Source organism: Fusarium flagelliforme (genome assembly GCF_020744385.1).
Source record: "Fusarium flagelliforme strain FIESC 12 MPI-CAGE-AA-0113 chromosome Unknown B0J16scaffold_2, whole genome shotgun sequence".
Lineage (NCBI taxonomy): Eukaryota > Fungi > Ascomycota > Sordariomycetes > Hypocreales > Nectriaceae > Fusarium > Fusarium flagelliforme.
In genome coordinates, this window is record NW_025763504.1 from 4,013,719 (window position 1) to 4,026,636 (window position 12,918).

At 48.9% G+C, this 12,918-nt stretch overlaps 3 protein-coding genes and 1 non-coding gene across 4 annotated transcripts; 1 reads left to right on the forward strand and 3 right to left on the reverse strand.

Moving 5' to 3' along the window:
- The first annotated feature begins 80 nt into the window (after window positions 1–80).
- On the forward strand, window positions 81–3,783 carry B0J16DRAFT_334262 (FACT complex subunit SPT16). The gene is made up of 5 exons (XM_046126939.1): window positions 81–325; window positions 386–470; window positions 523–644; window positions 697–2,305; window positions 2,357–3,783. The coding sequence occupies exons 1-5, from the start codon at window positions 149–151 to the stop codon at window positions 3,472–3,474; spliced, it is 3,111 nt and encodes a 1,036-aa protein (XP_045986952.1). The 5' UTR covers window positions 81–148; the 3' UTR covers window positions 3,475–3,783.
- A 587-nt stretch (window positions 3,784–4,370) lies between these two features.
- On the reverse strand, window positions 4,371–5,973 carry B0J16DRAFT_380936 (ligand-effect modulator 3 family; the record flags this gene model as incomplete). The annotated part of the gene is made up of 6 exons (XM_046131116.1): window positions 4,371–4,482; window positions 4,533–4,695; window positions 4,746–5,523; window positions 5,585–5,681; window positions 5,748–5,784; window positions 5,874–5,973. The coding sequence occupies 6 exons, from the start codon at window positions 5,971–5,973 to the stop codon at window positions 4,371–4,373; spliced, it is 1,287 nt and encodes a 428-aa protein (XP_045986953.1).
- A 543-nt stretch (window positions 5,974–6,516) lies between these two features.
- Window positions 6,517–6,598, reverse strand: B0J16DRAFT_t83. The gene has a single exon. It is a non-coding gene; the product is annotated as a tRNA-Ser (tRNA).
- Window positions 6,599–7,429: 831 nt separating this feature from the next.
- B0J16DRAFT_316725 (uncharacterized protein) lies at window positions 7,430–10,927 on the reverse strand (the record flags this gene model as incomplete). Its single annotated transcript, XM_046125321.1, has 3 exons — window positions 7,430–8,177; window positions 8,230–9,563; window positions 9,680–10,927. The coding sequence occupies 3 exons, from the start codon at window positions 10,925–10,927 to the stop codon at window positions 7,430–7,432; spliced, it is 3,330 nt and encodes a 1,109-aa protein (XP_045986954.1).
- Window positions 10,928–12,918: the final 1,991 nt, after the last annotated feature.

Sequence of the window (12,918 nt, forward strand, 5' to 3'; positions counted from 1 at the left end):
CGCGCTGCGCAGGATCACGTGACAGGGAGCTTGCACTTGGATCATTAACGCGACCTCACTTTTTCTCGCGTCGTCGCAACCTCCTGTCATCCGCTCTTCGTCACTTTCCTTTCTCCCGTCACTCTAGATCGCGCATCCATCAACCACGATGGCTGAGATCAAGATTGACAGCAAGCTCTTCCAGGAGCGCATTTCGCACTTTGCCACGGCCTGGAAGAATGACCTACGTTCCAAAGATGGACTATTTAACGGCGCCCAGTCTCTGGTGGTGATGATGGGCAAGGTTGAGGAGGTCCCTGAATTTCACAAGAACAATGCGATTCACGTATGCGACCTCGAAAAACGCCCAAAATTGAATACGATCAAAGCTAACATGATAATATAGTTCTGGCTTCTTGGTTACGAGTTCCCAACAACCCTGATGTTGTTTACACTTGATACTCTCTACATCCTTACAACAGCAAAGAAAGGTTTGCCACCCGATATTTCCGACTGCAGTGACTCATACTAACTGCGACTTAGCGAAACATCTCGAACAACTTAAAGGCGGCCGATTCCCGATCGAAGTGCTCGTGCGAGGCAAGGACGCTGCGGAGAACGAGAAGCTTTTCGTCAAGCTCACAGACAAGATCAAGGAGGCAGGAGTAAGTGGTAGCCATTTGCGTGTCTGGGCATATCTAACGATTGCGTTTGTAGAACAAGGTTGGCACAATTGCCAAAGACACCTCCCGAGGGCCCTTCGTCGACGAGTGGAAGAAGGTATTCGCCGAGCATTGTAAGGACGTCTCTCAGGTCGATATCTCTGCAGCTCTTTCCACCTACGCCTTCGCCGTCAAGGATGAGAGTGAACTCCGAGCGATGCGAACTGCCGCCAAGGCCTGCGTGGCCTTGATGACCCCCTACTTCCTCGACGAAATGTCCAACATTCTTGACGCTGAGAAGAAAGTCAAGCATTCCACATTAGCCGATAAGGTCGATAAGAAGTTGGATGACACCCAATTCTGGAAGACCGTACAGCTGCCTAGCAAGGGCAAGCTACCTTCTGATCTCGATCCCGCTCAGCTGGACTGGATTTTGGGACCATCGATCCAGAGTGGTGGAAAATATGATCTACGATTCGCAGGCGAGTCCAACGACGACAACCTTCATGCAGGCATCATCATTGCCGCTATGGGTCTTCGATACAAGTCTTATTGTTCGACCATTGCACGAACTTACCTGGTCGATCCCAACAAGGCTCAAGAGAACAGCTACAAACTCCTCACCCTGATTCACAACACCATCATCAAGGAGATCCGTGATGGCATGGCAGCGAAGGAGGTGTACGGAAGGGCTGTTAGCATTATCAAGAGCAAGAAGCCGGAAATGGAGAAGCATTTCCTCAAGAATGTCGGCTGGGGTGTTGGACTAGAGAACAAGGACCCCACTCTCGTTCTCAACGCCAAAAACCAGAGAGTTCTGAAGGACGGCATGACTCTTATCATCAACACGGGTTTCCAGGATATCGAAAACCCCCAGCCTCAAGACAAGAACAGCAAAGTGTATGCTCTGGTTCTGACTGATACCATAAGAGTTACTTCGGCGGAGCCTGTGGTTTTCACACAAGAGGCGCCCACAAGTGCTGACGCTAATTCTTTCTTCTTCAAAGATGACGAAGAAGCTGAACCTGCCCCCAAAAAGGAGAAGAAGGACTCCCGCGTTGGTGCTGTTGCTACTAAGAACATCACAACCACGAGACTTCGCTCAGAGCGCACTACTCAGGTCGCTAATGACGATATCGAGAAGAAGCGACGTGAGCATCAGAAAGAACTTGCCGCCAAGAAGCAAAGGGAAGGTCTCGCGAGGTTCTCGGAATCAACAAGTGACCAGAACGGAGGTGAGGTCAAGAAGTTCAAGCGCTTCGAGTCCTACAAGAGAGACAACCAGTTTCCCAACAAGATCAAGAACCTCGAGGTTGTTGTTGACAGCAAAAACAGTACAGTTGTGCTGCCTATCATGGGACGTCCCGTCCCTTTCCACATCAACACCATCAAGAACGCCAGTAAGAGTGACGAGGGCGAATGGTCTTTCCTACGTATCAACTTCCTGTCCCCTGGTCAGGGTGTAGGTAGGAAGGATGACCAGCCCTTCGAGGATGCCTCGGCGCACTTTGTCCGCAGTTTAACTTTCCGATCGTCAGATGGTGAGAGATACAATGAAATAGCGACTCAAATCTCTAACATGAAGCGCGATGTGGTAAAGAAGGAGCAGGAAAAGAAGGACATGGAAGATGTCGTTGAGCAGGATAAGCTTGTCGAGATAAGAAGTAAGTCAACTTCGAAATCCTACGGATGACACGATACTAACTAATACCTAGACCGACGTCCGGCTGTGTTGGACAACGTCTACATTCGTCCTGCTATGGAGGGCAAGCGAGTACCAGGAAAGGTCGAGATTCACCAGAACGGTATCCGATATATCTCCCCCCTTAACGCCCAGCACAGAGTAGATGTGCTATTTTCCAACGTCAAGCACATTTTCTTCCAGCCTTGCCAGCATGAGTTGATTGTTATCATTCATATCCACCTCAAGGACCCCATTATCGTCGGTAACAAAAAGAAGACGAAGGATGTGCAATTCTACCGAGAGGCGACAGATATCCAATTCGACGAAACGGGTAACCGCAAGCGCAAGTACCGATACGGTGATGAAGACGAGTTCGAGGCGGAGCAAGAAGAACGACGTCGGAGAGCCGACTTGGACCGACTGTTCCAGGGCTTCGCACAGAAGATTGCTGAGGCCGGTCGAAACGAAGGCATCGAGGTCGACATGCCTATCCGTGAACTTGGATTCCACGGTGTGCCATTCCGAAGCAACGTCTTTGTTCAGCCTACCACCGACTGTCTCATCCAGGTTGTTGAGCCGCCTTTCATGGTTATCACAATTGAGGAGGTTGAAATCGCTCATCTTGAACGTGTCCAGTTCGGTCTGAAGAACTTTGATATGGTCTTTGTCTTCAAGGACTTCACGCGAGCCCCTTACCATGTTAATACTATCCCTGTCGAGTTTCTTGACCAAGTCAAGGAATACCTTGACTCTTCTGATATTGCCTACACTGAAGGTCCCCTTAACCTCAACTGGCCAACCATCATGAAGACTGTCACAGCAGACACCCACCAGTTCTTTGCCGATGGTGGTTGGTCCTTCTTGCAAGCTGATTCAGACGACGATGGTGGCGAGAACCCGTCTGACGAAGAGTCTGCTTTCGAGATGGATGAGGACGAGTTCGACGAGGAGTCCGAATCTAGTGACGAAGGCTCTGATTTCGGCAGCAATGCCAGCGACGATGATGACGAGGATGCCGAACTAGATAGCGAGGATGAGGGTGAAGACTGGGATGAGCTAGAGCGCAAGGCCAAGAAGCGAGACCGCGAGAGCGCTATGGAAGACGAAGACCGTAGTGGTGGTAATAAGAAGAAGCAGCGCAAGCGCTAGATAGCACCGCGGTGTGAACTTGCAACCAAGGGGTACTGGTTGGTTGATTCCTCATTGTACTAAAACATTCAGCTATTTCTTTTTGGTTTTTATTTTTATCAGTGGGCTCCAATGCTTCTTTGATGGGACAATAGGGATAGCAAAACAGCACACCTGAAATAGCTATTTTGGCCAGAGGATGGTGCTCTTCCCAGTATGTTTCGGGATGATCAGGATTGGGCAAGGGCAGATGTATCAGTCGGATTAAGATAAGATAATTTATGATTTTGAGCAACCTTAGACAATATTCTATCGTAAGCTACTTTGCTGGTTGATTGTTACTTGCCATCTGCGTGTATCTGGTTGTGTTCCAGGTTCAAGGGTTGTGGTGATTGTTACGCTGTCAAGAGACCATTTGTAAACAGTTCAATTCATTCTATCCATGATTCCGAGTCGCAGCGCGCCCAAACTCCCTACCCATATAAAGATACGTACGAAGCACACAATCCACGCTCTTTCTCCATCCCATTTTCCCAAACTCTTGAAAGTATAGGAAGGTAAGACACCACTATCTCATGAGTTGAGGGGCTATTGATGGAAATAGGCCTTTGATACTCTTCCAATGCCAAAAACAGAACTGCTGGAGACTGCAATAATGAGTAGTCGCACAGAACAAAAAACAACGCGCCACGTGAGCGACGAAAGCAAATATCGATATCCAAAAACCCAAATGTGATTCAAAGCACTTTCTCTCGACTTCCAACAGCCGAAGCAAATTGCTCAATTCATGCACCCCCCTTCGACGAGGATGCAAGAGGCAGAAACGCATCGCCCGTTGCATCAGGCAGGGATCCGTGAGATGCAGAACCTGGTCTTGAAGGATGCTCGAGAAGAGCGCGAGAGTCGTCGCGAGCTGACTAGGCCTCGCCAGGACGGAGTTCGCGACCCGAAGCCACGGCTGTACTTGGGCCACCGGACTTAGCGCCAGGGGCATTGTTCCACGAAAGATAAGTGTGATCACCCAGTTTTCTGTTGCCAAGTTAGTACAAAGAATGGTTGGCGTAAGATAGGGGACAAACCTGGGTCGGATAAGGTGAGTGACTGTGAAGACAGTACCGAGAAGAATACAAACACCACCAACAACAACGTAAGCGATACCGAGGAAGGGGTTGCGTCCTCCGACAACGGTTCGGGTAGAGATAATGATGGACTTGGTACCCTTGTACTCCCGAGTCGGGAAATCTGATTTGGGGTTAGATAATACACAAAGAACGATATAATGGCTGACTTACGGTCATCGATGACAAGGTCATAAGTTCCTGCCCACATAGCTTGAGTGTTGTTGCGCTGATACAACTTGCTGAAGGTGGGAAGACCAGCAGTTCGCATCCAGACCTGGAAAGCCTCCCAATTCTTCAGGTCTGGAGGGGGAGTGTCCTTGGTGTATCCATCGGGGAAGCGTTTCTGCCAGTTGGGAGGCGGGACGATGTCGTCGTAGCTATACTTAGTCTTTCCATAAAGGTCCTTGTCACTATCCCATGAAATGCCCGAGTTGTTGCTCATAAGGTACTCCCATGTCTCGTTGCCAGTACCGCCCGCGGGGTTTGTGAGCACAGGGCTGGAGAAGGTGTCGTTGAACATGGAGTTGGCGATGAGGCCACAAGGGTAGTAGGGCTTGTTTCCTTCTCCATAAAGAGGAGTGCAGTCGGAATTGCGGATGTCGCTGATAGATCGCTTTTCGCCCTTGAGCTGGTCCGAATCGAAAGAGAGAACGTATCGGCGATGGTTCTGGTAGAAGTTGGTGAGGTGGTAGTAGAAGAGGACTGGGGGGCCCATCTCCTCGGGGATGGTAAACTTCAGATGGCATCGAGGGTTGTAAGTTTTGACGCCGTTGTCGAGCGTGGTGCTGACGTTCGCCTCCCGCGCCCATTGAGCATTCACGGAACTGTTAGAACTCTTGAATGCAGTGCTAACGGCGCTGCTGGGCATTCCTGTAAAGTTACTTCCACCGCGGCTCATATCTGGAGCATCGACAACACAGTTGGTGTAATCAAGTCGAATCTCTTGAACCTGGGTTTGCGCATTAGAATGGAATTGGCAGTGCTGGGTTGGTGTTTCAAGGAAATTGTACCTGAGAGCTCGCGTACAACAACAGGCCGCCGATGGGAGCGAATATGATTCCGATGGCGAAGAAAAGAGGAAGGACGGTCTTTGGTGTGAGAATAGGCCTGTCGCAATTGTATCAGTATCGAGGGGGCGATTGAGCGGATGGAATAAGGGTAGCAATGACATACTGCCAGGCCTTTAAACGCTGTTGTCTAAAGGCAGTATCTAGAAAGCATCAATTAATATGCGTTCTCGTCCCGCGTATTTGCGCATAATCGATGTGTAAAGAGCGCATTCTTTCGAGACAAACTCACTCGCAGGGCGGCGACTCTTCTTCTTGTCCGGCTGCTTCGGGCCATCATTGGAGTCGAGGGAATCAGTGTGGTCGATGCCACGGGGTTGTTCGTCGGCCATTGTATTTTGGTCAAAGTCGATTCGTCTCGTCTCGTCTCGTGCACGGGATGTATGGGTAACGTTGTTGATGAAAAGGGACTCGAGTTTGCGAGGAGGAAAAATATGCGACCCTTTGGTGAAGCTGACGGGGATGAATGGAACGGTCGCGCTGTGGCTCGTGAAGCCTTACGTGTGTATTGAAAGAGTACGTACCATTCTCTCCTTACGGGCTGTATGCACTTCAAAGGCAGGTGGAGAAGGCTGTACAGGCCCATGGAGGAGTGGTTGGCGGGGAGTGACCTGAATTAACCAGCCGCCCCAGTGAAAGGTCCCCTGAAACATGCCCTGCCGTTGAAAGTCCGACTTACATTCCTTAAGCTTTACGAACGGAAACCGATGCAGCACGGTTAGTTTAAGTACATGCTGAGTTTCACCTTGAATTACACATGTTTGATTGAGTTTTTTCACTAGTTGTGAAGCGATGTTGTATCCATTTCTCGCAGCTCAGTCGCATCAACCGATCAGCAAAAAGATACCGAGTTGGACACACCAAAAAAGAAACACCGACGCAGGCCTGATTCGAACAGACGCCTCCGAAGAGAATAGATTTCTAGTCTATCGCATTAGACCACTCTGCCACTGCGCCTTTTTGGATGAAAGCTGCTGTTGTCATGGAATCTATGAAGTTGGAGCGTATGATTCACTTGGCCAGTGATTATTCAAATCGAGAGAAGCTATCGTCCTTCATAGTGTCTACATCTGATCTTGATTATTACTCTTTTTACTTGTGTTTTAACTGACATTCTCATAAGCCTCTTTAGAAAGTCACATGTATGGGGCCAGCCGTGTATTGTCAAGTGACAAGTTTCTGTTCTTCCTTCATCACAGTATTATGCGCATATATATAATTACATGAGTATATAAATACGCCTCTTCTCCTTCTTCCCGTCTTTGGTCTTCTTCTGATTCACCTTCTTTCTACCTCCTCTTTGACTGCTGTAGTCAGGCCGCCCCCCTTCCATGCGGCCAATCTCCAGCAACTCGAAATGCATCATTGATTGGGGGGATAGAAACTAAAAAGATAGGTCAAAACGTGTACGCCTATGTGTATGTACGGGCTCAATGACTGTATGCAGTGGCCAATAAAAATAAAAAATAAAACATCCAAACTAGAGTGGAAAAAGATCACAATAGTTCTAGAAGCACATGATAACAACATCCTGACCTAGAAATATCAGGCGGTTGTTTTCTTCCTGATATGCATCAAATAAACAAAGAAAATGCCAAACTCCGAAAAAGAGATTTCCTCCCGCTAAACTTTTCCGACATGAAACAAATAAAGGGCTATATGTGAGATAAAATGATCTCGAAGGGATATGCGTCCCTCCAGTAAGAGCGTGTTGATAGGTGTGTGTGATAGTTTTGCCGACGTCCCTCATAGGATGCAGCAAGATGTTGTATATCTCGAATAAGGGCATCATCCGTGTTTCTCCTTCGGTGCGCCGTTCTCTGCCTCATGTGGATGAACGGCATGCCCGTTTACTCTCATCTTTGGCTTAAGCGAAGAAGAACGCTTCTCGTTCTCCGGCTCCTCGGGGATCGTGGCAAACTTCTTGAGAACTTGCTTAAGAGCCGGCCGTCGAATGGGTTTAGCAAGAAACTCATCCATACCAGAGTCGATGCATTCCTTGACGTTACTCTCCTCGGAGAAAGCTGTCAATGCGACAATAGGAGAAGTGTATCCCATCTCACGGATAAGTCGGGTACTTTGTAGTCCATCAACATTGGGCATTTGTACGTCCATAAAGATTACGTCGAAAGACTGATTCTTCTCCATCGTCGCTTTGACTAGGTCGTATGCTTCCTGACCATCTTTTGCAATGGTCACATCGTAAACGTCCTCAAGTTTCAGCATGCGGCTGACAACCTCGATATTGGTCGAGTTGTCATCTGCAACCAAAACACGCACTCTCTGGCCGCTCTTGTTCGCCACGGCACGGTCGATTTCAGCTATCTTTTGCTGAGTACTTTTGACGGATGGCGGATCGGCAGCGAAGTACGGCTGGCTTAAACCAACTAATCGAGGCTGGGGGTTGAGAGCTCCAGCCGACTTGGTTTCGGCGGCGGGCTTGGGGGTATTGGGTGCGGTGCGCGGTGGTTCCAAATCACTAGCATCTACGCTTGTTGGCCGGGATTTGACACTGCTTGAAGCAGTGCTGGAAGTCCTGGATCTGACTATTAATAAGGAAATTCACATTGTTGATGAAGAAAACTTACCGGTCTTTCACGTATTTCAGCGGAATCTGCATAGTGAAAGTTGTGCCCACGCCCACAGAACTTCGTAACTTGATATGTCCCCCCATGAGGCCGGCCAACTGGTGACAGATACTCAAACCAAGACCAGTACCACCAAACTTCTTGCTCAGGCCCAGATCTCCTTGTACAAAGGGTTCAAAAACCTTTTGTTGCATGTGGTCAGGGATGCCCGGCCCAGTATCTTGAACCTCAAACTCGAAAAGATACGACTTGGCACCTGGAGGAGGCGGCGTGGGGGATCTTTCGCGAACTTGCACATGAGGTGTCGCTTTCGGGTCCATGGGATTGATCGAGAGTGCCGTTCCTGTACCACTGAATTTCTGTGTCGAGTTCCGTCCTGAATTACCCGAATGTGCTGAGCTGGCGCTTCCACGTTGCCGAGGGCGTCCAGTCCGGGAGTTGTTTCTTGAGTTCTTCGAAATTGACGATGCCCGGCTGTCGTTCTCAATAGCCGTTTCTGCTTCTCCAAGGCACTTGATGCGCACTGAAACACTGCCGTTATGAGGCGTGAATTTCAGGCTGTTACTCACCAAGTTGATAATAACTTGAAGTATTCGGTGCTGGTCACCCCATAAGCACATATCCTTGAGCCTTCCAGTTCCGTAGGGTCCCAACGCTGGTAACCTCGTCTCGCCATTCATTCGGTCTGGACTTCTGCTGGTGGCGACATTCTCAGAGCCGATGAAATCTACTGAGAAATTAATCTTTCCTTCTCGTACTTGTTTGTCGAAAATGGTCAAGATTTGTGATCGGATATCGGCCAAACGGAACTCTCTCAGCTCGAGGTTGAGCTGCTGGCCAATCTGGTTCTTGGAAAAACTCAACAAATCCTCCAAGAGATGCAGTAGCAGGTCGCCTGATTTGTAGAGCGTCTTCAACGACTGCTTAATCCTCACAATGTCGTTCTCCTCCATGCATACAGCGCACATGCCAAGAATACCATTCAGAGGCGTCTTGAGTTCGTGAGAAATATTAGCAATGAACAGAGTCTTGCTTTCGTTGGCTGCCTCGGCCGCCTTCTTGCTTTCCTCCAATTCTCTAGTACGCTCAGCAACCTTGACCTCGAGAGATAGGTACTGCTTCACTAGCTCGTCACTCATGTCGTTGAAAGTTCGTGTCAGTTCAGTAAGTTCGTCTGTGACAAAATGTCTTCGATCGTCGACCTTGGCTGGGATCTTGAACATGCGTCGGGCCACATCTCGGTTCGAGCTGGGTCCGTTCGATTTGCCCTGGAGCCGTCGGATGAATTTGGCTATGGGCCCTTTCTTTCTCGACGTCGCGATATGCCCCCTGAGCTTGGAATATCTTCTCCAAAATCGGAATCCGAATCAATAAATGAGTCTTCATAGCCCGGTGGGTTGATCGACTTCTCCGTGGCAGCCTTGAGTTTTCGAATCGGTAGAACACTGACGTGCGCACAAGGAATGATAATTAAGGCTATCAAACCAACTGTGCCAAAGACAGTTCCTAGAAGAATATTCCGCAAAGTGTTGATCGGTTTATAAGCCTCCCATTTGGCTTTCTCGACGATGACGGTCCAGTTTGCCAGGGGAGTCTGAGTTCGTGCAAAGCCAACAGCAACACGGGCGTCTTGCTCGTTGTGAGTGTTCAATAGGGCACTCGCGTTGTTGACCGTATCGTAATGTTTAGTAAATGAATCAAGCGCGGCTGGGTAGTTCTTCACTGGGAATGCCCTATTACCGTATTCGCTGATAAACTGGTGGACGTCGTGGAGATCCTTTTGTCCTTCTGGGCTCTTCGGTGGGAGAACGAATTTAACCATGACATTGCCAAATTTATCACGGTCGGGAGTGTATGTCGCGTTGCTGGCTGGCTGGGTCTTGTTGAAGCGATTGGATCGATCAGTTGGACCGATAAGCAGAACCGAACCTGTTTCCCCGAGTCCTTCACGAGATTCCTGAACCGCAGTGAGTGATTGAGCAAGAGTAACCACGCTCATGTAACCCAGAATGAAAGTATCGTTGTTGTCTCGAACAGGAATGGTCACAGACAAAAGTGATGCAGACTCGTTGAGGACTAGAGGGCCAAGCAACAAACCGCCATCGCGAGCGATCCTGACGTCGTCAAAGGCTTCAGCAGCATAGGCAGTAGTGTTGTTCCGTAGACTATTGGGTCGCTTAAGATCGACAAATGTAAGATTAGGGAAAAGGCTCGGGGGATAGCCTAGCTCAGAGTTGCCGAGAACAACATCGGTTCCGGAGGAATCCTTATAGGGGAGTGTAATCGTTGGTACGGAAAGAGATGTCACATTGAGCAAAACACCGCCTGGCGCTCCTGTGCCATTTCTCGAATATAGCCTTATCTGCAGTAAGCCCGAGGTTGTGCTGGAAGAAAGTGCGCTTGCGAGATCCTCACGGGCATCTGCCCAGTCAGCAGCGTCAGTACTGTCGTAGTGGTTGGTGAGTGCAGTTTGGACGAGGATTCGAGACGAAATGGTCATGGCAATGGTCTCAACAAGGTCGAGCTCTGCCGAAATTCGGGACGCCTTGAGGGAAGCTGTGAGCTGCAAGCCCTCGCGCTCAATATCGACGACAAAACGGTTGACGTAGATCCATGTTGGAATGGAGACGATGGCGAGAGAAATGAGAACGGCGAGAAGGACGAGGGCCGCAAGCTGCTCACGAATGGCGATGCGCATGATAGGCAGGCTAGAAGAAAGAATGCGATGGTCGAGCGCGACGACGCGGCATCGTCAATTCCGTTGGAAGTGGTCAGTTCAAGACGCAGACGATGAAATCGAAGTAAATCGAGCTCGAAAGGTGGATGCAATTCAGACGGCACTTGATTACGGCCAAGATGAGGCTCGTCTCAGCACCTAGACCTTGAACGAAACTGGATGGATGCTAAGTTCCGATGTCGTCCCCTCTTGTCGTCGCTATCGCCGCTGCCCAGTCGCCAGTATATCTCGAGGTACCCGTCGCGGAGAGACGTTGTGGTTGTGGACCGATGATCGACAGCACAGCCAAAGGAGGCGAAAGTGTTCTGACCGTGGTGTGCTGACTCGGCCTTTCCGGGGATGGCAACCGCCTCAGCAACAACCAACAATGGAAAAGAAACTGAAGGATATTCTGAAAAATGCACCGATGGTTCGCGTATCCTTTATCTCGCTGTGGTTGTGAGTAATCGATCTTGTACGGAGTGAGTCTGAAGGAGCGAGCGAGTCGTGCGAAGTCGCAGCTGCAGCTGACGGGAACACAAAAGAGTGTCCGGGATTTGGGATGTAAGAGCTGGGGAGATGTATGGAGATTGAGAGGAGAGTTGTTTGAAAGGGCAGCGATCAGCGGAGGCTTCTGGGGGTCTGCGTGGGACTGGAGCTGGGCTGTGAGTTGGAGGGTACTGGAACAGTGATAAAGCTTGGCCCTTGAGAGAACCCGACACGGGGAGGGAGAGGTTAGCCCAGGGTGTTGAAGAACGAGGGTAGTGCTTGTAGGTAGGGGAGTTAGTTTCAGTAGTATTGTTCAGTGATTGTTTTTCTTAGTATAGATAACCCTCTCTATTACTTGACAATCTGATGAGTAAAATGGGCAATCGTTTTCAAAATGGAACTGGAGATGGGACAAGTCAGAAATACCGTCCCCGTCGTTACCGGTCCGAGCGGATTGCGCGGAAATGGATATAGCCAATTGAGTCTGGCGCCATGGGGCGGGGAGTTAATGGAAGAGTACAGTAAGCTGCAGGCGGATAGCCTAAGACTACAGTGAGCTGGTAGCCCGATTAGTGGATTGTGGCTTGCATTTCAACGAGAGCCAGTAACCCAGAAGTCCCAGTTGCTCCTAGAGAAGGAGACTGAAGGGAAACACAGATTCATATCATGGATAAGTAATAGGTGTGTTGAGGTCAGTTCATCTGATTCTCAACACCAAGACTGACTCGATACTATCAATGGGTAGGTATGAATGAAAGCAGCAACTATTGACAATCAATAGTGCTTATTCTCATTCGACTTATAACAAAAACAAACTCGAAACTAAATTGAGTTCGGCTACGGGTGATGAACATCGATACAAGGACACAAAAGGCAACGATCGTCAACAGTATGGCCGATCGCGTGCATCGATCAACGGACAGAAAAGAAAAAAAGAACAGAAAAGCACAGACAAGGCACTGGACAGGGACGGTTGAATACGGGTTGAATTATAAGCGAATTCAGTATTATGGACTTTTCTACTTTTATTTATTATTGCGGGATTTTGATGAATGCGACACGATACGCGACGGTTGTTTTCGTTCCATGGAGTAGGTAAGTAGTACAAAGCCAGCTGAAGAACAGATTAGAGCTAATGTCAGGAATAAAGTTTACCTGATCTACTTTAATGCTATCGCCATCAGGAGAAAGTTTATGTTGCGGAGAACACATCTGGGGAATACAGTAGTCTACACTTGGTAGAATGGATTAATGGACGTCTCTCTCTAAAATACAATAATTATTTACTAGGCATGAAGTCATCAAGAGTAATATATTTAAGGATATTAGTTGCGCCTCGTGCTGTAGTCTAAAAACTCTTTGAAACGTCCGTCTGATCCACCCCGTTGCCCAGTGGCAAAGTCGTTGAACTGTCAAATGTCCCTGGACTGATGGTTTACCTTAGTGGTCGAGGACCCTTGTGCCTTAGACTCGTCTTTAGTCAG

Bases quoted from the DNA above. Each gene is read 5' to 3' on its own strand.
- B0J16DRAFT_334262 (XM_046126939.1), top strand. From the start codon at position 149: ATGGCTGAGATCAAGATTGACAGCAAGCTCTTCCAGGAGCGCATTTCG. The intron at 471-522 runs GTTTGCCACCCG...ACTGCGACTTAG, and splicing joins CCTTACAACAGCAAAGAAAG to CGAAACATCTCGAACAACTT. The intron at 645-696 runs GTAAGTGGTAGC...TTGCGTTTGTAG, and splicing joins ACAAGATCAAGGAGGCAGGA to AACAAGGTTGGCACAATTGC.